At 43.1% G+C, this 24,154-nt stretch overlaps 1 protein-coding gene across 3 annotated transcripts in view; it reads left to right on the top strand.

Moving 5' to 3' along the window:
- The first annotated feature begins 674 nt into the window (after positions 1 to 674).
- PTPN11 (protein tyrosine phosphatase, non-receptor type 11) overlaps positions 675 to 24,154 on the top strand; it is a 71,061-nt gene continuing 47,581 nt past the window's right edge. For 2 of the 3 annotated variants that reach the window (XM_027862572.1, XM_027862592.1), the window contains exons 1-2: positions 675 to 766; positions 23,609 to 23,731. In XM_027862572.1, coding sequence (XP_027718373.1) covers positions 753 to 766; positions 23,609 to 23,731 — 137 coding nt within the window. In that variant the 5' untranslated portion in view covers positions 675 to 752. Of the gene's footprint in view, positions 767 to 21,141; positions 21,165 to 23,608; positions 23,732 to 24,154 lie in introns of those variants that run through there. The other variant, XM_027862582.1, reaches the window with a different exon arrangement.

Raw genomic sequence — 24,154 nt, forward strand, 5'->3', positions numbered from 1 at the left:
GGTTAAATGCCTTGCCAAGGGTCTGAGGCTGGATTTGAACTCTGACCCTCCAGGCCCACTTCTGCTGGCAAGCTGCCTACTACGTGAGGGGCAGAAACGAGGCGCTGGGAGGTGAACAAGCATTTAGCAGCCACCTCCTGTGTGCCCGCTCTCGAGGGCTTACACTCCACTACTGGGGCGATGCAGCGTGCAGCCTGTAGGCTTCCCGAGGGCAGGCCGGGAGGGAGCAGCACCAGCCCAGTGCCTGGCACGCGGAGGGCGCCGGATCCAGGCTCGCCGACGGGGCACTGCTAGAACTCTCTGCAGGCGGCCGCGTAGTCCTTGCGCATTCGCGCCCCCTCGCGGCCGTTCGCTTCGGGGTGGCCAGAGGGGACCCAGGCGGGCGGGCGGAACCCCCGGCGCGGGGTGCAGTTGCCTGCCCAGGGGGAAGCCGGAAGTGCGCGGCGCGCGCGGCCGGCGGTAGGCTTTTTGGGCCGACCGGCGGCCTGGCGGGAGGTTGGCGTCGCAGGCCGATGGCGTCACTGTCGCGGTGCCGGGCGGCGAGGGGCGGGGGCGGAGGCGCGGGGGAGCGGAGCGGAGCGGAGGTGCTTGGGGGGCGGGGGGGGCGTCTCGACTCTCGTCTCCGGGATCCCGAGGCCTGGATGGCGGCCGGAGTGCCGCGGGCTCCGCGCTAACCCTCGGCCCGGCCCGGCCCGGCCCGGCCCGGCCCCTGAGGAAGCGGATCCGAGGAGGAGCCCGGGAGCGGGAGGAACATGACATCCCGGAGGTGAGCGCCGCGAGCGCCGCGACCCCCGCGACCCCCGCCCGCCCACAAAGCACCGCGCGCCCCTCTCCCTCCCCCGGCCGCGAGACCCCCTCCGCCACCGGGAGGGCGGGGGGGTGGGGCGGAAGAGTCTGTTCCCTCCCCTCCCCCAGCCACCTCCTCTCGCTCTTACCCTTCTGCCCCTCCCCCTTCCCTCCCCCTCCCCTTCTTTCTCTCCCCCTTCCCCCTTCCCTTTTTATTCCTTCTCCCCTTCCCCTTTTCCTCCTTTCTCTCTCACACCCCTTTCCCCTATCCTTTCATCTTTCTCCTTCTCCCCTTTCTCCCCTCCCCCCCACTCCCTCTCTCCCCCTCTCCCTTCTCTTTTCATCTCTTCTCCACCTCCTCCTCTCCCCTATTCTTTTTCTGAGTCCCCTTCCCTTTTTCTTTTCATCCCTTTCTCCATCTCCCCCTTTCTCCCTATTCTGTCCCCTCTTCCTCTCTTCTTCCCTTTCCCCTTCCCTTTTCATCTTTTTTTCTTCTCTCCTTTTCTGTCTCCTATATCCCTTCCCCCCTTCCTCTTTTCCCCTTCTCTTTTCATCCTGTCTCTCCCTTTCTTCTCTCACTCCCCGTTCCTTTTTCTTTTCATCTCTTTCTCCCTCTCCTTTTTTCTCTCTTTTCTATCCCTTTCCCCTCTTCCCTCTCTTTTATTCCCCCTCCCCTTTCTTTTCTCTTCACTCCTCCGGCTCCTCTTGTCTTCACTTTCTTTCCCCCCTTGGGGTTTATTGTGAGGATCAAATGAGAAAATATTTGTAAAGAGCTTTTCACCAGGCTAGACACCTAGTAAGGTCTTAAATGCTTCTTTGCTTCCCCTCTTCTCCCTTTTCCCTCTTTTCCTTTTTTCTTCTCCTTCTCCCTCTCTTTCCCTTGTCTTCTTTCCTCTCTTCCCCCTCTTTCTTCCCCTTGTCTCTTTTCTTCCCCACTTCCTTTTCCCCTCGTCTTTCCTCCCTTTCTTCCCTTTCTTTCCTTCTTCCTCTTGGTGAGCAAGAACTGTCCTTTTGTCTTTCTTTGTATCTCCAGCGCCTACCACAGTTTATTGCTTGATTCCTTCTGTCCCCCTTCTCTTCTTTTTCCTTTTCTCTTTTCCTTCCTTCCCCTTCCTACTGTCCTTCAGGAATCTGCTGCTGTTGCTAGGTCTCTTGATTTCCTTTTCTCCCCAGGAATATCCCAGTTCTCATTCCCCCTTCCTGGCTGTCTTTTTTTCCCCTTCCTATGTATGTTTAGTGTTTGGTGTTGGAAGAATAATAATCACATTTCCATAAGGTTTAAAGCACTTTTCTCATAATAACCTTGTGAGATGCAAGCCTTATTGTTCCCATTTAATGGAGGAGGAAACTGAGGCTCATAGAGGTAAAGGGACTTGCTTATGGTCATATTGCTAATAAGTGTCAGAACAGGATCTTCACCTTAGGTCTCTTGATGGAAAGACTGATCAGTGCCCCTTTCTACTCTACCTTCTTTTCCTCAGTTTTTATCCAAGGGGAGCCCTTTTCTCTTCCCAGGGTAAAGCCTGTGCCCCCAGCTGCTCTTCTCTTTTGTGATCTCTTCAGTCATTTCACTCTCCTCTAACTAATGACTTTTCTAGGGCCTCCAAACTGGAAGGCAGGGATTGTTTGTAAGCAGAAGACACAAAACTGAAGTGGGTCATGGTTGTGCACTACATTCCTTACTCATTGCTTCATGAATATTGCCTAATAATTGTTCAGAAATAACAGCCCTCCTTTGGGGGAGAGGCTCTTCGTGCTTGTGTACGTAATAGGAGAGAGGAGTTCTTTCAGTGCCCCTCCTTAGCCGCTCTGAGGTAGTGCCTCTACGGGGCTGTCGTTTGTTAGGCAGACCTGAAGGAAGCCTTGATGTAGTTTTATGTCCTTCCCTCAGGTTTCTCACGTGTCCAATTCTCAGCAGTTGTCAAGCTCTTTCCTCTTCTGGACAGGATCAGTAGCATTAGTGAGAATTGATGTCAAGGTGTGTTGGGCTCCTTAGATGAAAAGATGTAGGCTGAAGAATGAATTATTACTTTCTAACTATTAGTAAGCATGGAGAGTCTATTTCAGTATCATAGTCACTTCATTGCTCTCAGTCTGACCTACCATTACTAGCAAATATTACTAATCCTTTATGTGCTATTCGGGCTATAGAGCCATCTTTTTTTTTTTTTTTTTTGTGATGACTGCCCAGTTTTGTTCAGTCCAAAAACATCTCTACTCTTTTGTGACATTTAAATAATAGCTTTGGCCTAGGGTATGATCGGAATGAGAAGTGTCTTAAGAAATTAAGAATATTTCCTAACATTCTGTCTTTCAGTCTGTATCTTTCAGTCTGACTGTGTCTTTGTCTTTGTCTATCTGTTTGTTTCCATGATTGTTTTGGGGTAGGTGAAAACCAAACCTGAAAACTTTAGGAAGCAAATGACCTGGGCAGGTCTGCCGGCAAGCTCTGATGGATTTGAGTACTACTATGTAAATGCATTTAAGCAAGGTGCTGTGTGGCTGTGGCCTGAAGTGTATTCTCTCTTGGAGCCTTTGTCTGTTTGTTACTTAATCTATCAAAGTAATATCATTGAGCCTTTGTTTGGGGCCTGCTGTTCCGAACCAGGAAGGATCTACCTTTTTAGGACAGGAAAGGGTCTCCTTTGTAGGAGTTGTGTTGTGCAGTCTGAAGATTTAGGAACTACCAAGTCTTGGCCAGGTGAAGCCACCCAAATGGGTCTAAATAAACTTTGAATGACTGATGGCCTGCTTTTCTTCCAGTTCACTCCTGCTATTGACAAGAAGACTGTACCTAGTTATCAATAGCATAGAATGCTGGGCTTGGAGTCAGGAAGATCTGGGTTCAAATTCTGCCAATTAACTGTGTACCCTGGACCAGCCACCATACCTTTTTGGGGCTAAGTCAGCGCCTCCCCCCAATCTGCAAAGTGCTTCTACATACATTATCTACAAACATCCTCACAATCACTTCAGGAGGTGTCATTGACCCCCATCTTCAGGAAATAGAGGTTTTGAGATGAAGTGATTTGCCTCTCTACACAGCTAGTTAATGTTCAAGCCATAGTCCAGCTGGAGTCCTTCCACACGCTCCAGCTCCAGCCCTTTTTTTCCTCCCCTCAGCTGTTCAGTGTGGAACTCCCTTCTCATCCCAGAGAAGTGGGGAGACTGAGCAATCATTGGTTAGCCTCCTGGTTTTTGCTCTGGTTTGATGACAGAGCCGAGATAAGCAATCTGAAGGTGTGATGCCTGGGCTATAGTTTGCTGCACTCTGAGGAATTCCTCATGCAAGACCTCCTTTATCTTTTTAATCCCCCTTCCGTCCACTTTCCCCCCAGGAAATGAAGTTTAGCCCTTTCTTTTATCTCTAGTTGTTTAATTTAGTTTGAGGCTGGCCTTGTATATTTAGCTCAACTGTAGGAAATAAATAAACTTGCCTTACTGAAATACTCGGTATTATGTTTGCCTGTTGAAATTCTTAACATATTCTTATTTAATGTCGGGTTTTCCCCCCCAGAGCTGGAGAAATGTAGACCCCTGTGCTTGGATTACATACTTTTCCTCTGCAGGGTTCTGTCCACGGGTCTGATAGCTATAAAGTTACAGAGGATCTTGGGAAACTGCTTGCTAAGGTGCAAGCTGATACATAAACACAATCGTTTCTAGCAACAGTGTCTTTTGTTGGGGCCAAGAGAGCAGATGGAGAAAAACTGCTAAAACCTTTACCTTTGGGAAAGCCTGGGCAGACCTTGTGGTCTAACATGGTTCTTTAAAATAAAAGAAAGAAAAATATTACTCTTGTATTCATCTCCCCCTCTCCTCCTTTCCCCTCTTCTACACCCTAGTAGTGTTGGGCTTTTTTTTTTTTTAACTGCCAGCCTGGACTCTTGGCAATTCTTTCCCTTTCCCTCCACTTTTCTTCGTCTCTTATCTCTCTCATCTCTCTGTGTTTCACTATCTCTATCTCCCCATCTGCTGGGATGCTTTGTTAATTTTAAAATATTTTATTAACATCTTTTGTTTTTATATCATAGACATTCCACATATATTCCCCCATGAACCTTTCCCTATAACAAAGAAAAACAATCAAACCCCACTGATAGCAAGTGATTTTCCTAATAGCATATTCATCATCCCTCCCCTCTCTGCTGAAAAGAAAGAAGTATATTGTAGTATTTTAATTATTATTAAGTAGTTTTTGGGGGTTCCTGACCTTTTTTTGGTTTCCATATCCTTTGGCTTTTATTAAACCTTTCTGTATCCCCAATTTTTTATGTAAGGAAATATAGTCTAGTACTTACCATGCATATGGACATAAATAAAAAGAGATTAATTTCAATAGAATAATATTGTTATTTACTAAATATTCCGTGTCCCCTAGACAAGCTTCACACACCTTGTGATATTCATATCGCAGGTTGGGAACCCCTGCTTTATTTAGCAACCCATTCCACCCCCCCTTTTCACGTTGCTGGACTTAGTCCTTATACATAGGTTTGGTCATAAGAATAATAATAATAATGATAGAGGTCACATTTCTATAGCCTTCATATGAGGTGTCTCAAAAGCCTTACTGCAGTTAGAAGCTACTAAAGTTTAAAACTTTTCAGACGCCTTGTATATATTATCTGATCCTTGCAACAACTCTGTGAAGTAGGTGCTTTATTGTCTCCATTTTTCACATTTTGTAGATGAGGAAACCGAGGGGGAGGGAAGTGAAGTGATTTGCCCAGTGTCACAATCTGTTCAGTGTTAGAGGTAGGACTCGAAGCCAGGACCTTCTGATCCCAAGCCCAGGATTCTCCCTGCCCCCCCCCCCCCATGGGCATGTTCTTCCTCTGCTTACAACTTCCTAAAAGAAGCACAGACTCCTGGGCTCAGCATTCAGGGTCCTCCTTAGTTTGGGCCTTGGCTGCCTTTTGGGTTCCCTGCTGATAGCTGCACCTTGGTGAGCAGAAGCATTCCTTTTTAGGGTCTTGCTTTTTAGCCAAAAGGGCCACCTTACTGCTGTCCCCTCTACAAACCCTGTTCCTTCCTGCCTCGTTGATTTCTTTTTTTGCTCATGCTGTTACTATGCCTGGAATGTTTCCTTCCACCCCCCCTCCCCACTCCTTTCTATCCCTTAAAGCCCAGCTCAAATGCTGTCTACTCTTAGAAGCCTTCTTTGACCTCCCCTAATAGGATCTTATAATATTGTGTATGTACTTCTCATATATTAAAAAAAATTACTCTCAATTTAGTAACTATATATGGAAAACAAACATTACAGTAAAAAATGAGTGTTCATAAAACCATGATTTCCAAATTATTTATGATTTTTAAAAAAAGTATGTTAACTTAAAAAAACAAAACGACTTTGCTTTGATTTCCCCTTTGGATCTCTTTCTTTTATGCTTTTTTTCTCACCTGGTTTTTATTCCTATCATCTTTTAAAATTAATTCCTGAGGGTGTCTGTTTTATTTTGATGTTGTTTTCTTCAGCCTGAATCATTTCCTTTAAGTCTTCCCAGCTTATTCACTTCAGGGGTCATGGATCTAGAGATGGAGGAGACCCCATAGCCCAGCTAGTCCAATGCCCTTGTTTTACAGATGAAGTAATGGAAGCCCAGAGAGCCCAGCGTCACACAGCAAGAAAGTGCTGTGCAAGAACTGCTGTTCTTGCAGACTCCAAGTCCTGTGCTCTATGCATGTGTGACATCAAAGCACAAAGATACTCTGTATTGAAACCTAATTAGAAGATAACAGTTTATGAAGCTCGATACTACATTGCCAATAAAAAACCTTTTCTGTTTCTTTTCATTTGTGCCTCATATTGAAGTTTCCTAGAATAGTGGAAAGGTTGCTAGATTTGAAGTCTGCAAAGACCCTTAAGTAACTGTGGAAGGAAGGAAATAAGTATTTGTTAAGCATCTACTATGTTTCTAGGCAATGTACTAAGCATTTTTTACAAATATTATCTCATTTGGTCCTCACACCAACCTTGGGAGGTAGGTGCTATTATTATCCCCATTCTACGTATGAAGAAGCTGAGGCAGATGGAGGTGAATGACTTGGCCAGGGTCACACAGCTGGTAAGTGTCTGAGGCAGTATTTGAACTCAGGTCTTCCTGACTCCAGGCCGAGGGTTCTGTTCACTGCACCACCACGAACAACTGTCATCACCTTTCTGAACTTCAGTTACCTAACCTCTAAAATGGAGTTTGTAATGCATGTGCTGTCAGCCTTGTTGGGGGATTGGGAGGAAAGCACTTTGTAAGCTTTCAAGCAGAAAGGTGAACTATTACTGTCCTGGTCCCAATTAACTGCCACTGCAGACGAGCTATACTTAGCCCATGGAAAAAGAGACATTAATTTCTTTCAAAATACAGGCTATTCTTCCAGCAATCAGAAATTCCTTAATTAGAAACCACTGTATGGATTACTTTTTTTCCAAAGACAAGCACTGGTGTTTTCTTGAGTGGATAAGAAGGAAATGAAATGAGAGTTGTGCTGCTCTCCAGTGAAGCCTTCTCTATAACTGGGCAGCCTCCAAAATGCCTTCCTGCAGTTTACTAATAGCCTCTTTTACAGCAGCCCCTGCCCTGTGCTAGGTACTGATGATACAAAGGCAAAGAGGCAAGCCGATCCTGACTTCAGGGGGCTTCTAGTTTGAATTGGGTTGCAAATGTGAGAGCAGTAGGGGAGAGAGTTTCGAGATGTTTGAGGAAGGGGCAAGGAAGGTTTCTTGCAGATATCTGGTTGTGCTCTGAAGGAAAGGAATTCCTTGAAGAAAAGGTGATCTGGTGGGTGGTAGGGAGATTCTCCTAGTGAGCAAAGAGGGCAGGCTATAAATAGGTACCTTGTGAATACCCCTTCTCCTAGAGCCTAGGAGACTTGTGGGAGGGGAATCAGGCAGAGGAGAAAAGGCCCCCCAAGTGGTTTGGAGCCAGATTACATGGATCCTAAATTCTAGGGTTCGGAACTCATACTTTATTTGCTAGGCAGTGGGTAGCCACTAAGATTTTGAATGGAGGAATGACATTCGTAGAGGCACAGCCCCAGAAATAAAGATGGCAAATAAAATCAGCTTTACTGTATTTTTCACTTTGCCTGCTGTTAACTTATGACTCATGCAGGGTCATAGGATCACAGAACTGGGACTGCAGGGGACCTCACAGACCATCTAGTTCAGTCCCCTCATTTGACAGAGGAGGGAACTGAGGCTGGGAGGGGCAGTGACTTGCTTGTGGTCACACAGCTACTGTCAGGTAGGATTGGAACCCACATCTTTAGGACTCCAGCACCAGCATTTTAACCATTATGTAGTATTGCCTCTCAGAGTCAAGGCTTCCACAATGAAATTTGAAATTCTCAACTTGACAGGGCAGGAATAATTTCTCATATCTTAGTTGATAAACACATGTATGCAGAGTGCTGCGCACGTAGGTTTGTGATAAATATGTTCAGATTTTGTTACTCTTCCTTGAGTTTTTTGGTGATTAGTAGTGCTTAATGTAGCACCATGTTCACTTCTGCATTTAGTAATTAATAGGTGATACTAGAAAATGTATCAGAAGTTTGTATGGAAAGAGTGGCATGGGGAAGGTCATGAGAACGGACAGGCATTGGCAGTTAGGAGTGGGGAAAGAGGACAGGTTTGATTTCCCCTGTGCCTCGAGTTGGAAGAAATCATTTAACCTTCCTGGGCCTCAGTTTCCTCCTCTGTAAAATGAGGGGTTGGATTGGACAGCGCGTGAGCTCCCTCTGGCTCCAAATCCACCCCGTCAAGGCTTTCGCGCTGGCTTTTGGCTCTTGCTCCCTCTTCTCGATTTATTGATCAACGAGCATTTGGGAAGGCAGTGCTACATGCCAACATCATTGGCTTGGGAGTCATGACCTAGGCTCAAACCCCACCTCCGATGCTTATTAACCCGTGCGTCTTTGGGCAAGTTGTTACCGTCTCTGGGCCTCAGTTTCTTCACGTGTCAGATGAGGTTGGGCCGGATGGCCTCAAGGTGCCCACCAGCTGTGGATCTATGAACCTGGCAGCCTAGACATGGTTGACCAATGAATTAAAAAGCACCCCACCTGCAGCAGAACCCCCGTGGACACCCCCTCCCATTTCTTAAGATGTCAGCTGGCTAATTTGATGAGTGAATAGATGATAGTTGCCTTTTTCTCGGTCCCTGATGATACACGTCCATTTTAATTACTGTCTTTTGGAGACGGTGTCCAGCTTCGCTGAATTTTATGAGAGTGGGGAGAAACTCTTTGGTCTCCTCAGATAACACCTTGAGGCACTCACTGCTTCTGCCTGGAAGGCCGTGCTGGGACACGGACATGTTAGGTTGATGCTGCTCTTCTGTTTCAGATAACAAACCTGAAACGCGATGACCTTTAGCAGCCGCCTCCTCAAGGGGCGATTTAGAAACAGTCATGCTTCTGTCCCCTCCATCTGACCGCCTTTTTGCTGCCACATCCTCCTAGATTAAGCTGTCTGCAGTTGTCACCTCTACTTCCTCATCTCCCACTAGCTTTTCAGGCCTTTGCAATGTGGCTCTCAACCCTGCTTCCCAATTGCTTCTCCAGGTCCTAGTGATCTCTTTGAAAATACAGTAACACGGTTTTGTTTTTTTTTTTTGTTTGTTTCTAAATCTCAGTCATGTTTGGCTATGGCAACCTCCCCCTTGCCCCCCATCCGCCTCCCCGGCCCTCTGTCATAGTGAAGGAAAGCCGTTAAGCAAGGCCAGCCATCGCCAAGCGATGGTGTCTGCAGCGTTTGATTTCCTTGATCCTCTTCTCTGTGCAGAGGAGAGAGCGAGCTGCTTCCTTTCTCTTTTTCCAGGGCCAAGATTGGTCACTGTCGTTACCCAGTGTTGGGCTTTGCTGCAGCGTTCTTTTCATTTACATGATTGTTATTATGCGTATTGTTCTCTTGGTTCTGCTGACTTCACTCAGTGTTAGTTCATAAAAATCTTCCCATGTTTCTCTTGAATTCCTTATAGTCATTTCTATTACTTTCATGTACTATAATTTGTTCAGCCATTTCGTAATTGATGGACACTCATTTGTCTCCAGTTTTTTGCTACCTCAAAAAGTGCTGCTATGAATATATTGGTGATTGTAGGGCCTTTCTTCTGACTTTGATTTCCTTGACATATATGCCCCAGAGTGAGACTTGTGGCTCAAAGGACTAATGGTCTTTGAATTGCAAATTCCATTGGTTCTTTTTTCAATCCTTATCCTCCTTCATCTACCTACAACTTTTGATACTGTTGAGTCCTCTTCCTGGGTAGTCTTTCCCAGGTTTTTGGGACCCTTTTAGTGCCTGGCTTTCCTCTCGCCTATCTGATGGGACCATCCCAGTCTTCTTTGCAGAGTCATCACCTCCGTTCTGCCTGCTCCGTGTGACTGTGTGCCAGGGTTCCATCTTGGGTCCTCTTCCTTTCTTTATGCTCTTGGTGATCTCATCATATCCCACAGCTTCAATTAATATCTCTACGAAGCTGACTTCCGTGTAATATGTATCCAGCCCCAATTTTTTGTTTCTACTGGAGTCACCAGCTTCCTGATGCCTCGATCCACTGGGTGTCTCATAGGTTTCTCAAATTAAATGTGTCCAAAACAGAACTTATTAACTCTTAGAATTATTCCAAATTTTTGTTTTTAAAATTCTAACCTTAAATGCCAAATAAAATGAGCATTCCCATTTACATAGTAGATCAGAAGAAGAGGATTGTCTTTGAAACTTATCACTCTGTTGTGTAGATCTCGGTGGTCGCCGTCTCATTTAAAAATTTATAATAAATTCAATGTATAACTTCCCAGCTGTCCTACTTTTTTGTATATCCTCCTGAACTTCTTTCAGTTGTCTTCTGTACCTTTAAAACTACTTCAGTGATCTTTTTTCTTTTCTTTTTTGGCAACCCTATCCAAAGCCCTTTGCTCCTTCTACTACCCTCCTCCCCAAAATTGGGGTGGGGGAGGAAGAAAAGTGAAAACCTTATAGCAAAAATGTAAACCAAGCAAAATATTCCCATGTTGACCATATCCAAAGATTTAGTTTTCATATTGTACCTTGAGTTCATCACCTCTTTGTTAGGAGGTGACTAGCATGTACTATGGAGTTGTGTTTGGTTGTTGCATTGATTAAAGTTTCTAAGTTTCCCAGAGTAACTCATTACCTTTCCCCCCAAGCCCAGTCTTTCTTATTTCCCTGTTTCTGTTGAGGGCACCACCTTTCTTCCAGTGACCAGTGTTCACAACATTAAAGTCACCCTCAAGTCATAGAATTACTGACTTTGAGAGTTGGAGGGAACCTCATCCAAGCCCTTCAGCAAAGGAATCCCCACAATAATGTGTTTGCCGAGCAGTATACAGTCCAACCTCTGCTCGAAGACCGCCAAGGAGAGGGGCCTGCCGCCTCTTTCAGGCCGTTGCACTTCGGGACAGTCCTCATTGTTAGGAAACTTCCAGACATCAAACTGAAATTGGCTCTTTTGCCGCTTCTGCCCATTGTTCTTGGTTTTGTCCTTTGTTCCCAAATAGAACAAGTCTAGTCCATCGACAGCCCTTCAAATATTTGAAGACAGCTATTGTGTTCTCTTGAGTCCATGCCCAGTTCTTTCAACCAATCTTCATGACAGGGACTCAAGACCTTTGGCCGTCCTGGTTGTCCTGCTCTGGGCACTCTCCCGCTTACTAATGTCCTTTTGAGACCATGGCACCTAGACTGAAGGCAGTGCTGCAGATGATGTTTGCTAAGGGCAGAGTGCAGTGGGCCTAGCACTTCTCTCTCCCTGAAAGCTCGGTCCCTCTTAAAGCAGCCCAAGATGGCATTTGGCTGCCACTTGATGCTGCTGATTCAGTGATCTGGCAGTCCACAAGAGGCCCAGATTTTTTTTCAGAACAACTGCTGTCCATGCTATCCTCATAATTTTGTGTGTGTGCGTGTGCGTTTCTCCAAGTGCAAAACTTTTACATTTATCCTTATTCAAATTCATCTTAGTAGATTCAGCCCAGTGATCTAGCTCTGGAGATTCTTAACTTGGGGTCCTTGAACTTGTACCCCCCCCACACTCCCATACATACATAAACAGATGTATATAAACATACATGAATACAATATTTACATATTATTTACATGTGTAATTTTTATCTATCTATACATCTGTATATGTGTGTGTATATATATTCACACACACACATTTTGTATTTAAATTTTAAGTTTAATTTGTTTTTTTTGTAATCCTGTGTATTTTATGTTACTCATTTGAAAACATTCTGAGAATGGGTCCATAGGCTTCCCCAGACTGCCAAGTGGGCCCATGGCACAAAAATGGTTATTAACCTCTGCTTTATCTTGTCAAAAGGTTTTAGGATCTTGACCCTGTCCTTTAGGTCTTCCTAGTCCTCATTAACATCACAGTACCTGGCACATAGGCAGTTTATATGTGGTTGTTGACTTGAATATAGGCATTTTAGTTTCTTCTTCTTCTTCTTCTTTTTTTTTTAAATAATGGATACATTTTGTTTGGCCCAGAAATCTTTTCCCAACAAACAATTTGTTCCCTTTCCCTTGCTTTCTGCCCCCTGACCCACAGACCTGGGTCCTGTCCTTAAAAAAAAAAGCAGAAAGGCTAAATCATGTGATTGCCAGCAACAGTTTATGCAGTCTTTTCTTAAAAGCTTTATAAATAGGCCACAATAGGCCAATGACTATCTCGTGTGTGTGTGTGTGTGTGTGTGAGAGAGAGAGAGAGAGAGAGAGAGAGAGAGAACCAATGCACTTTAAATCCTGTTGTTTATGGGCTAGATTCCATGGCCTCTGATTTCCCATTGGCAGCTCTCAGATCTTGTGATTATGTCATTTTGTAAAGCATGTCTGCCCTGGAACCAGTTCTGAACTGTGCAATACAGTAGAAGGAGGATTGAGAGGCAGAGGACCTGGCTTTGAATTTCAGCTCTGCCATTTACTCCCTGTGTGATCTTGGGCAAGTCACTGAACCTCTTTGGGTCTTACTTTCCTCAGCTGTAAATTATATGGTTGCACTTGATGGCCTGTGAGGTCTTTCCAGTTTTAAAATCTATAGCCCTATAATCCTAATATAGCCATCTAGTAATAATCCCTTCATAATCCAAAGCATATACATTTTAAGGTAAATAGGGAACCAGTTAAATAAATTTAATTCTTTTTCATTTTTATTGATGCCTTTTGTTTATTACATCCCATTGATTTTTGAATATGACTCCTCCTTCCTTACAGAATCATCCCCCCCCACCTTTGTAAGAAAGAGGGAGAAAAAAAATTGGCATCATATTAGCTTCATCCAACAGCATTGATAAGGTTTTAAAGAAAGTCATGTCAGGGGGCAGCTAGGTGGCGCAGTGGATAGAGCACCGGCCCTGAAGTCTGGAGGACCTGAGTTCAAATCTGGCCTCAGACCAAACACTTGACACATACTAGCTGTGTGACCTTGGCCAAGTCACTTAACCCCGATTGCCTCACTAAAAAAAAAAAAAAGAAAAAGAAAGAAAGAAAGAAAGTCATGTCAGTAAATTCTTAGAGGTAACCTAAGAACCTGGAGTTGTTATGGTCTGGCCTATAACAGCAAGAACTTTCTGTAAATCTGATGAAAATATTTTCCCCCTTCTTCAGACTAATTCATCCTAAATTGATGAGTCGTTTGACAGTTGAAAAAGGAGGAAAGTGTCTCTTCCTTTTTCAGTTTGTGAATAACAAGAAAAAAGGTGAAGGAAGTATTAGTGGTATTTTGAGTTTCTCATGGTGATCCAGCTGCATGGGTCTGTTTAATTTTCATCTGGGGGGGAAACACATTTATATTTAATAATTTTTAATTCAAGAAATTCTTGTTTTATTTAAAAAATCCGGAACACATAGACTTGTTGTTTAGTTAAATAAAATACCGCAAATGTTGTTTTGGATGGCAAAGTACTGTGGCCAAAAGATTTTGAAAATATCTGTGGATTAGAGATGAATACCTCCCAGTGACTTCAAAAGTATCTGCTTCAGTTATTTTTGGTAAGTAAAATAATCAGACAATCACAGAGTTTTTCTGACACCATTTAAAAAAATAATGTGGGAAAATTATCAAAAGGAATCATGGCTTTTTTTTTAATGTAGTGCATTAAAATTCTATCTGAAGGGGTAGCTAGGTGTCGCAGTGAATAGAGCACTAGCCCTGGATAAAGGAAGATATGAGTTCAAATTTGGCCTCAGACTCATAACACTCACTAGCTGTGTGACCCTGGGTAAGTCACTTAACCCCAATTGCCTCAGCAAAAAAAAAAAAATTATATCTGAAATGCAAAGAATACATGTGGTATTAAAGTTATACCAAATAACAAGAATGAACTTTGTAGGAAAATGGTAACTAAGTCTTCTGACTAGTGACTTAAACTAGATTGAAGTCGATGTGACATAATTTAAATCCAACCCAGCCCCTGTGAATTAGCTCTGTAGACTGCCTTGCCACTGCCATTTAACTTATATGGACATCAATTTCTCCATCGATAACCAGGCCCTTAAAGATTTCCTGAGTCAGTGGTAGAAAGAGGCCTGTAACCTGAGGCTTAACGCCTGCTTTATAGCTTTACGGATATTTCTCCTCCCCCAGACAAATGAAAGCTTCTGCTTTCCCCCACTACTTTTGGCTGATCTTTTATTGGCATGCTCATCACACGGGACTCTTATGGGCTTGGTTATGGGAGATGCTTTTCTATTTCATCTCTCTGCACAGTACTTCGCCTTCACCTTTGTGGCAAATGGTCAGCCTTGTTATTCTGATCACTTTCTCATTTCTGAAGCCCTGCTTGTACCAATGGCAGCACAGTTAACTGTGGCATTCTTGTGTAGCTTTGTCATGTTGATAGCTGGCTAAAAATGGAATCCGCCTGTGGCAGGGGGGCTTCTCTCTCTCTTTTTTTTCCTTCTTTTTTCTTTTGGACCTGTTTATATGAAGAACAGTATTGGCCTTCTCTGATCTGGGGCTTTCCATGGAAAATTAAGACTTAAAAAAAAAAGGGCCATTATGGGGCTGGAAACAAAACTTCTTTTGGGGAATTTTGGTTCTTCTTTCCCCTACCTTCTGAGGGCACCCCACTGCTAGCCAAGGGAGGGGGAAGCTTCATTGCTCTAAATGAATCTACTCTGTGTGGTCTATTTCAGCCAGTTTTCAGGAGTGGGGGGTGGGTGGGGAATTGCTGGGCCAACCGAAAACAAGCTAAGGAGCAGCGCTTCTTCCAGATTTGTTCTGGTTAACCACTAAATGAGAGTTTATGTTTGGGGATAAAGAGGAAGATGGTGTAAAGTGCCCTAAGTGTTACACTTGTGTAATAGGAGATGAGAGAAGCCTCTGAAAACTTTTTCCTTTGTGATCTGAGCTTGGGTGAGACAACAGAATTGTTTTTTGCCTTATTGAAACGAATGGCATTCTGCTGTCCTTGTGGGTTGTTACATAGCAAGCTAGGTACAGAAAAGTTGGGATGTCAGGAAAATTAGAGAATCTCTGGTTACTTCACTTGCTCCAAGGTAACAACAGCAGCTCAAGTTGATACAGTACTGGATGTAGACCTCAGAGCTCATCTTCTCAGACCTCTTGATCTTTTTCTTTTTTTTTAATTTAAATTTTACTTTTTTTTAGATTAACAAAAAATTATTTTCTCTTCTTCCTCTCTGTCCCCTCAAAAAAAAAAAAAAACCAAAACAAAAAACAAACCCCAAACCCTTGTAACAAACGTTATGTCAAGTAAAGGAAATTCTAGTATTGGTCATGTCCAAAAAATATATGTCTCATTTTGTACCCTGAATCTATCACCTCTCTGTAAGGTGGTGGATAGTGTCATGGGTTTTCTGGAATCCTGATTGGTCATTATGTTGATCAGAGCTCTTAAGTCTTTCAAAGTTTTGTGTTTTCTTTATTGTCCTCCTGGTTCAGCTCACTTCACTCTTCATCAATTCATGCAAGTTTTTTCCCTAGGTTTCTTTCAAATTGTCCCCTTCACCATTTCTCATAGCATATTAGCATTCTACTACATTCACGTAGCATCGTGTGTTCAGCCAAAACCCCACTGATGAGTATCCCTTCAGTTTTTCTAGTTTTTTGCTACTACAAAAAGAGCTGCTATAAACATTATTGTATACATGAGTACTTTTCTTCATTCTTTGATATCTTTGGGGTATAGTCTTAGTAGTGGTATCACTGAATCAAAGGGTATGTAGGGTGTAATAAAATTTTGAGCATAGTTTCCAAATTACTTTCCAGAATGCCTGAACCATTTCAAAGCTCCACCAATAGGCTGTTAATGTATCTGATTTTCCCATAGCTCTTTCAACATTTATCATTTTTTTTAAACGTCTTTACCAATCTGGCGAATGTGAGGTGGCTCAACCCCCAGAAAATTTAAGTGATTCAAGATCATTGGTTTATAGATGTAGCCCTGGAACGGACCCCAGCAGCCATCTAGGGTAACCCTTTCATTCTGCATGTAAAGAAATTTGGCCCAGTGAGGTAAGGTGACTTGGCCGGGGTCACAGAGGTAGTAAGTGTTGGAGTGGGATTTGAACATTATACATTTGGCAAAGCACTTTCTCCAGAAGTGCTTTGTTAATTGTACACTGCTGTGGGAGTAGTTATTATTAGTAACCTCGTGAGGTGGATGGTACAAGCATTATTATCTTTGCTTTCACAGAATTTGATTGCTGCAAGGCACAGATGAATCTACTAACTCACATCTCCAACAAGTGCTTGACCAGTCCGTGCTTGAAGATCTCTAAGGAGGAGGAGCCCACCACTCTTCCAGATAGCCCCTTGTACTTAGGGACAGTTCTTATTGTTAGGAAGTTTTCCCTTGAGCTGAAATTGACTTCTTTTCAGTTTCTTTCCATTGCTTCTAGTTCTGCCCTCTGGGGCCAAATGGAACAAATCTAGTTCATCCTTCCCATGATACCCCTGCTGATATTTGAAGACAGCTATTATGTCCTCCCTGTGTCTTCTCCAGGCTAAGCAGACCCAGTTCTTTCAACCAGTCCTTATGCCAGGGACTTGACCTTTGGCCCTTCTAGTTGCCCTGCTCTGGCCACCCTCCTGCTTACCAGTGTCCCTTTTAAGCCATGGCACCCAGGATAAACACATTGCTCCAGATGAGGTTTGCTAAGGACAAGGGCTTCCCTCTTCCTGGAGGCTCTGCATCTCTTAGAGTAGCCCAAGATGGCTTTAACATCTTACACAGCTGACTCCATGATGAGCTGTCAGTCCACTTTAGAACAATCTCTGTCTATCCATTCCTCCCCAGTCTTATCCTGTTGAAGTTGGTGTGTGTGTGTGTGTGTGTGTAAGATTTATGTTTATCTCTACTGAATTTCATCTTATTAGATTTATCCCAGTGCTGTCAGTCTTTCCAGGATCCTTTTGCATCCTGATTTTTTAATTTACTGTGTTAATTATCCCTCCCATCTTGGTGTCACCTGAAAAAATTTGATGAGCATGCCATTTAGGTTTTTGTCTGAGACATTGGTAAAAGTGTTAAGCAGCCCAGGGCCAACTAAATTTGTATAGATCACTTTACTCCACTAGAGACCTCCTGGCATATTGATTTTGAACCATTAAAAAATGCCGTTTGAGTCTGGCCATCAACCATGTTGGAATCCACCTGACTAGATTCTTGTCTCCTCCAGATCTCTCCACAAAAATAGTATGAGAGACTTTGACAAAAACTGTGATAATCACTTCTCTCCAACCAATCAATCAATCAACACTTGTTAAGCACTTACTATGTTCTAGGCACTGTGCAGAGTAATAAAGCAATATACCATAGCATGACCACATGGTTAAAGTAGTAAGTGGCCAAGCCAGGACTTGAACCCAGATTTTCTGTTTCTGAGCAGAGTGATCTTCCCACTGTGCTTTGCAGCCTCTTCAAAAGTACCTTCATTCCTAGTTTTTTCACCTCTCCTCTACTTCACAAAGCTGCATAGGACAAGTGGGACATATGAAGGGTTATTTCCTATTAGATTATTTTTATTTATCTTTCAATACTGTTTTCTTTTTTCTTGTATTGATTTTTGTGGGAGGCCAGTCCTGCTGGTCTGTAAAGCAATGAATAAATGCTGGGTAGAGCAAACTCCTGCCTCCAGGTTGAACCCTGGCTGTTTGCCTGGGCCTTCGAGCTCATTCTCCCCTTGAACAGGGTCCAGGCTGTGGATGGTACTGAATGGCAGTAATGGAGTAGAAGGGTCTGGCACAATGCCACTGTCAGTGTGGTGCTGGCCCCTTGTTGGTCTTACGGGCAAAAGTGAATTGTCTGCCTCTAAAGAGGAGGGCTTTATTTTCTTGGTCTTTTGTGTGTGAGTGGCCTCATTGAAGGAGCTCTAACTGGGGACAACAAGCACTGGTTTCTCTTCTGCTCCAGATGCCTTTTGGGAGACTTGGAAAAACTGAGGTGTGATAAGGTTTGAACTTAGCTAGCTGCCACCTGGAAATATTACTCTAGAGAATTGTTACGCCATTTTGAATGGTTATTAAAAGTTGAATTCTAGTCCTGAACTAAGTGAGTGTCTGTTTTACTTGGAGTGTAACCCCTCAGACCTGGGTTTGGGGATATCTTGTGGTTATTAATACTGCCTCTGTGCTGTAGTCAACAATAAGTATTTATTGAGTGCCTACTATGTATAAATTACTATGCAGTACATAATAAAGCAGAAAATGTGGTCCTTACCCTAATGGAATTTACAGCTTAGTTGGGGAGGCATTTAACAAGATATGGATAGAGGGGTGTGCGTGTGTGTGTATCTCATCATGTGCTGGGACGGTGAGGGAAGTTTTCACAGAGAATGTGTAAGACTTGAGCTGGGCCTTGTTGAAGTGCGCTCATCTCCACAGCATCTTTTGCATCTGTCTCTTTCCTTTTACTCATGCAACCTCTATTCCTGATAACTAGCACAGCCTTCTTAGTTATCCACAGTAGGTGCTTAAGAAATTTGTTTTAACTTGAATTTGTGGGGATAATCATAACAATGAATTATGTTTCTCCAGAGCTTCATGATTTACAAAACACTTTCTTCACAACAACCCTCTGAAGTATGTAGTGTAGTTTTGCCTCCATTTTACAGATGAAGAAACAGGCTTAGAGAAGAGGAGAGTTAGTGGAGAGGAGCAGGGAGGTGGGGGAATAGTGAGCAAACAAACAAGTTGGAATCATTGGGAGAATGGCAGATTTAGAATGTACGGTTCAGTCAGTAAGCATTTATTAAGTACCTACTTGTGTTCTAGGCACTAGGGCTGGGGATTTTTTAGCAAAGTAAAAACCAAAACTGTTCCTGCTCTTAAGGAGCTTACCTTGTACCGAAGGAGAACATGTAAAAAATAAAACGATACAGAATAAATACAAAATAGATATAATTTTGGAGTGGGGAAGCATTAACAACAAGGAAAATCAGGAAATACCTTTTCTAGGAGGAGATAGCCCTTCAGATGAACTTTGAAGAGAGCTCAGGATTCTAGGAGATGTGTTTAAGAGTGAGAGCATTCCAGTCCTGGAGCACAACCTAGGTAAAGGCCCTCGGGGTGGGAGATGGAATGCTGTGGGGGGTTGGGAGGACGAACAGGAGGTCCATCTGTGTGGCTGGAATCTAGAGTATAGGAGGGGGATTAGTATGAGATCAGTCTGAAAAGATAGCATAAAGCCAGATGGTAAGGACTGGTAAGTGACAGGCAGAGGAATTAACATTTTGTCAGTAGGGAGCTTCTTGAGCAGGGGACTGCCATAGTTTGATCTGTACTCTAGACATATCAGTTTGGCAACTGTTTGGAGGGTGGATTGGATAGGGGAGAGATAAAGGAGCAGGAGTAGGAGGCTATTGTAATATCCAGATGAGAAGTGAGGAGGGCCTGACTGAGGCCTTAGGAGGGGAGACAAGAGGATGGATGCAAGAGATATTGTAGAGATCAAATTGACAAGACTTGAGAACTCATAGGACATGGAGGTTGAAGGACAGTATAGTGTAGGGGGTGACTGAGCTTTTGAGCTTGGGTCATTAGAAGGATGGTGGTGTCCCCCACAGAAATGGAGAAGGCTGGGATGTGGAAGAGAGATAATGAGTTTTGTTTTGGACACAACTTAAATGTGAAAAGTCTCTGGGTTATGTAGTTGGAGATGTCTGCTAGGCAGTTGGTGATAGGGGGTTGAGGCTCAGAGAGACCTTGAGGTTGGATGTGTAGATTTGGAAGTCATCTGCATAGAGATCATAATTGAACCATGGTATCTGGTGACATGACTGAGGGCATAGAAAGTGAAAAGAAGGCCTAGGACAAAGGCTGGGGGACCCTCCTGGCTAGAGGGCACAGCATAGATGATAATCCAGCAGAGGAGTAGGAGAAGAACCAGGCTTTCAAGAGAGTTGTGTCCTGAACATCTGAAGAGGAGGAGGGTTTGGCCAGTGGTGTCAGTTGCTTCTGAGAGGCCAAGGATGAGGACCAAGGAAATTTCCCAGGATTTAGTAATTCAGAAATTATTAGTAACCTTGGTGTGGAGTTTCTGTTGAGTGCTATTAGAACACCCAGATTGGAAGGGGTTGAGAAGTGAGAGAAAAGAGAGGAAGTATGTGTAGACTATGTTTGTAGAAGAGCGTCACCTACTTTTTTTTTTAACCCCCTAGGGGTTTAGTTGTGGAAGAAAAAGAAGAGAGAGATAGGATGAGGCTTAAGGTGATTAGGAGGATGAGTGAAAGATTTTTTTTCCTTCTGTTTGCTCTGTTTCTTCCTGGTCCATTGTATCAAAGTGGCCCTAGCAGGCTTTTTTCTTCATTTCTCAATCGCTTGTTTGCCGGTCTTTTAATAAACGTTTTCCACCCCAGCCCTCTTTTGGGGGCCCCTGCTGTGAACTGTTCTGGACACATCATTGAAGCTCTTGAGAATATTCCACTTCCCCCCAAAACTTAACTTCTAGTTTTAACTTCTAATTTTCTTTGCCATTAGGCCCCTTCTTCATCCTCTGTGCTTTAGTTCTTTCATGCCCTGTGAGAGTGAACTTTTTTCTGCCTCCAAGAAGCGCTTTTGGTAATTGTTGATGATCTTCGGTTAGCTGGCCATCATTTTAGCTTTTACTTGGTGCCTCTTCTGAAGAAGCACATTTGCATCTTCTTGCTGTATTTCCTTTGCCTTTTCAGACTTTTCCATTGAGGCCTGTTTTGTTTGCAATTTTTGTCAAATGTTCTGCATTGTTGTTGGTTGGCTTTGCATAGTAATCATTGGGCTGCTTGCTGAGGATTTTGTGCTAGAGGGGCCAGGACAAGGTGGAGAGGTCTAGTAATAAGGAGTAGCAGGTGGCTGGGGCCCTGGATCAGCTTCTGGTACCACTGAGCCTGGCCTGAGGATGTCCAGGTAGGTGGGGAGAGGCTGGTGCTACTTGGTCAGCTCTGCTCCAGGAGGCAGAGGGGACACTGGCCTTGGCATCTGAGTGCTCCTGAGGGTTCCCTTGTTGGGGCTTGTGGTGCTGGCTGTCAGCTTCTTCCTGTTTCTCAAGTAGATTTTTTTTGTTGTTTGTTTGTTTTAAAGATCTGAGAGACCATATTGCTCCAGCCTACTTTTCTTTTTACTGGGTGTCTTTTTTTTTTTTTTTTTAAACATCACTTTCTTTTCTGGTTCTATCTCTTTCCCCTTCCTAATCCCTTGAGCCATTCCTGATAACAAAGTAACAAAAAGAGGGAGAAAAAAAGCAGTTTAGCAAAATTAACCAGTACACTGATCAGTTTTGATGGTATAGATGGTATCCCTAACCCATAGTTTTCTACTCCTGCAGTGAAGAGAGACAGTAGTATTTCCTGAGCTGTTCTTTGGAGCCCAACTTGGTCATTATAATTATATAACATTCAGTTTTATTGTTCCTTCTGGTTACATTATTATAATCAATTTTGTATGTTGTTTTCTTGGTTCTTATTTTACTTTGTATTGATTCATAGAAGTTTTCCTAGGCTTCTCTGAATTTTCTTTTAATATTCTGTTGCGTTTGTGTACCCCAGTTTGTTCAGCTGTTCCTTAGTCAGTGGCTACCTACTTTCCTTACAGTTCATCATGACCACAAAAAGTGCAGCTGCGAATATTTTGATGTATATGAGATCTTTTTTTCTGTCTTTGACCTCCTGAGGATAAATGCCTAGCAGTGGAATCTCTGGATCAAAGAGTATGGAGATTTTAGTCACTTTTTCAACATAATTCCACATTGGTTTCTGGAATTTTTAAACCCATTTTTAGCTCAACACACAAATGTATGAGTAAGTGTACCTTGCTTCCTACGGCTCCTCTAACATTGATTATTTACATTTTTTTTCATCATTGCCAGTTTGCGCAGTGTGAAATGAAACTTAGAATTGTTTTGATTTGCATTTTTCTTAGTAGTGATTTGGAACAATCTTTCAGATGGGTAATAGTTTACCATTCTTCTTTTGAGAATTTTGAGAATTCTTTGACCACTCATTCATTGGGGAATGGCTCTTGATCTTATATTTTTATGTTAATTTCCTACATTATCTTTGATGTCAGCCACTTATATTTGATGGAAGAATTTTTTTCCTCAGTCAGCAGTTTCCCTTATTAAGCTAGCAGCATTGATTTTGTCATGTAAAATCTATACGTTTCATGTAATTGAAATTATCTATTTTATCTTTTGTGATTCTTCCTATCCCTTGTTGGGTTAAGAGTTCTCTCTCTAGCCATAGTTGTAAAAGAGTCTAGATCCTTGCTGTTTTTTAATCTTTGTATGTTTCGCCCTTTAATATTCAGGTTGCATGTTCATTTTGAGCTTATTGTTTATGATCTAAGATGCTGCTCTTAACTCATTTCCCCCAAACTGCTTTCCTTTAAGAAGTGGCATTAAAGACATGCTACAGAAAGTGTATAATTGATAAAAGAGTTGGGCTAGTCATATAGTAAGAGCATGGACAGCCTGACTGTGATACTGGTACCCATGTAATGGTAACAGACCTAGAGGAGCTTTCGGTGTGTTGGGTGGCCTCTCAGAGCAGGATTTATGGGAAGACATGAGAATCACAAGTGGAGCTGGTATGGTTGGGTTGCAGTTGGCCGTATTGGACGGGAGATTTTACTCATATGTTTCAGTATGAGGAATTATGCTTTCTGTGTCCTTCCTGGATATCGTATGGGGGCGATCAAGGCCTGTAGCATCTCAGCTGTTGTATCGTACTTGAATTGGGATAATGGTGGTTGAGAAGTCCCTTAAAGGTTCACTTAGTTCATAACAAAGTGGCCTCTTGAGTTAGCATTATTACATATCTTTTTTACGTTGAACTTTGTCACAGGCACTATCAATTTATAATTGAATGTAATTCAAGGCATTGAATTGAATTAATTATAATAATAGCTAGTACCTACACAGTGCTTTAAATGTTTGCAAAGCACTTCACATGTTGTGTCATTTGATCCTCACAACAACTTTGTGAACCATGTGCTGTTATTAACACCGTTATGCAGATGAAGAAACTGACTCAGAGAAAGGTTAAATGACTTAAGTGATAAGTAAATGTCTGAGGGAGGATTTGAAATTAGGTCCTTCTACAGTGTTGCCATTTCTGTAAATTAAGGCCAGAGTAAGTTGAACCTACTTATTATGCCATAGATTTATCTTTCCATTCTTATTGGTGGTTTCTGATCAAAGTTTTGGATCAACATTCAAGAGGTTTTCATTGTACATTTTCATGGTAGATTTCTTTGTTTATGTTTTGGTCAGTGACTCATCAGTCATTTATACTCTCTGTGATAGTGTGGGAAATATGGTCTAAAATCCTCTTCTTTTTTTTTTCCTTCCTAAGATGGTTTCACCCAAATATCACTGGAGTGGAGGCAGAAAATCTACTGCTGACACGAGGCGTTGATGGCAGCTTCTTGGCCAGGCCCAGCAAGAGTAATCCAGGAGACTTCACACTCTCTGTTAGGTAAGTTAAAAGGAGATCTGTGTCTGGGAAGGGTGTCAGGGCCCATCGAGTCGGACACTCATTTTACCCAGGGAAGTGAAGTGGTTTGCCCAAGGTCGTACAGGTAGTAAGTGACAGAGCCAGGATTGAACCCAGAGCTCCACTCCAGAGCTCTTTATGATAATGCTCGTCAGAAGAGGGGGCTTTGGTGGGAAATAGTTATGGAGTCTTGGGCAGTAATAAGGTTAGGCCTCAACAATATTCTGCCTTTGATATTAACTAAAATACTTTGGAGGCTTCTCAGCCTGCCTCTTTCAAAGGGCGAGCAGGAACACTGGGCCAAAGGCCCAGCATCCTGCTTGGGAGGTTTGGGGATTCTGCTTCTGTTAGTTAGGTCCTCACAAATTTAACAGAAAGGTCAGAGTACTCCTCCACTTACTCTTC

The sequence above is a fragment of the Vombatus ursinus genome, unplaced genomic scaffold, assembly GCF_900497805.2.
Source record: "Vombatus ursinus unplaced genomic scaffold, bare-nosed wombat genome assembly UNPS02001287.1, whole genome shotgun sequence".
Taxonomy (NCBI): Eukaryota; Metazoa; Chordata; class Mammalia; order Diprotodontia; family Vombatidae; genus Vombatus; species Vombatus ursinus.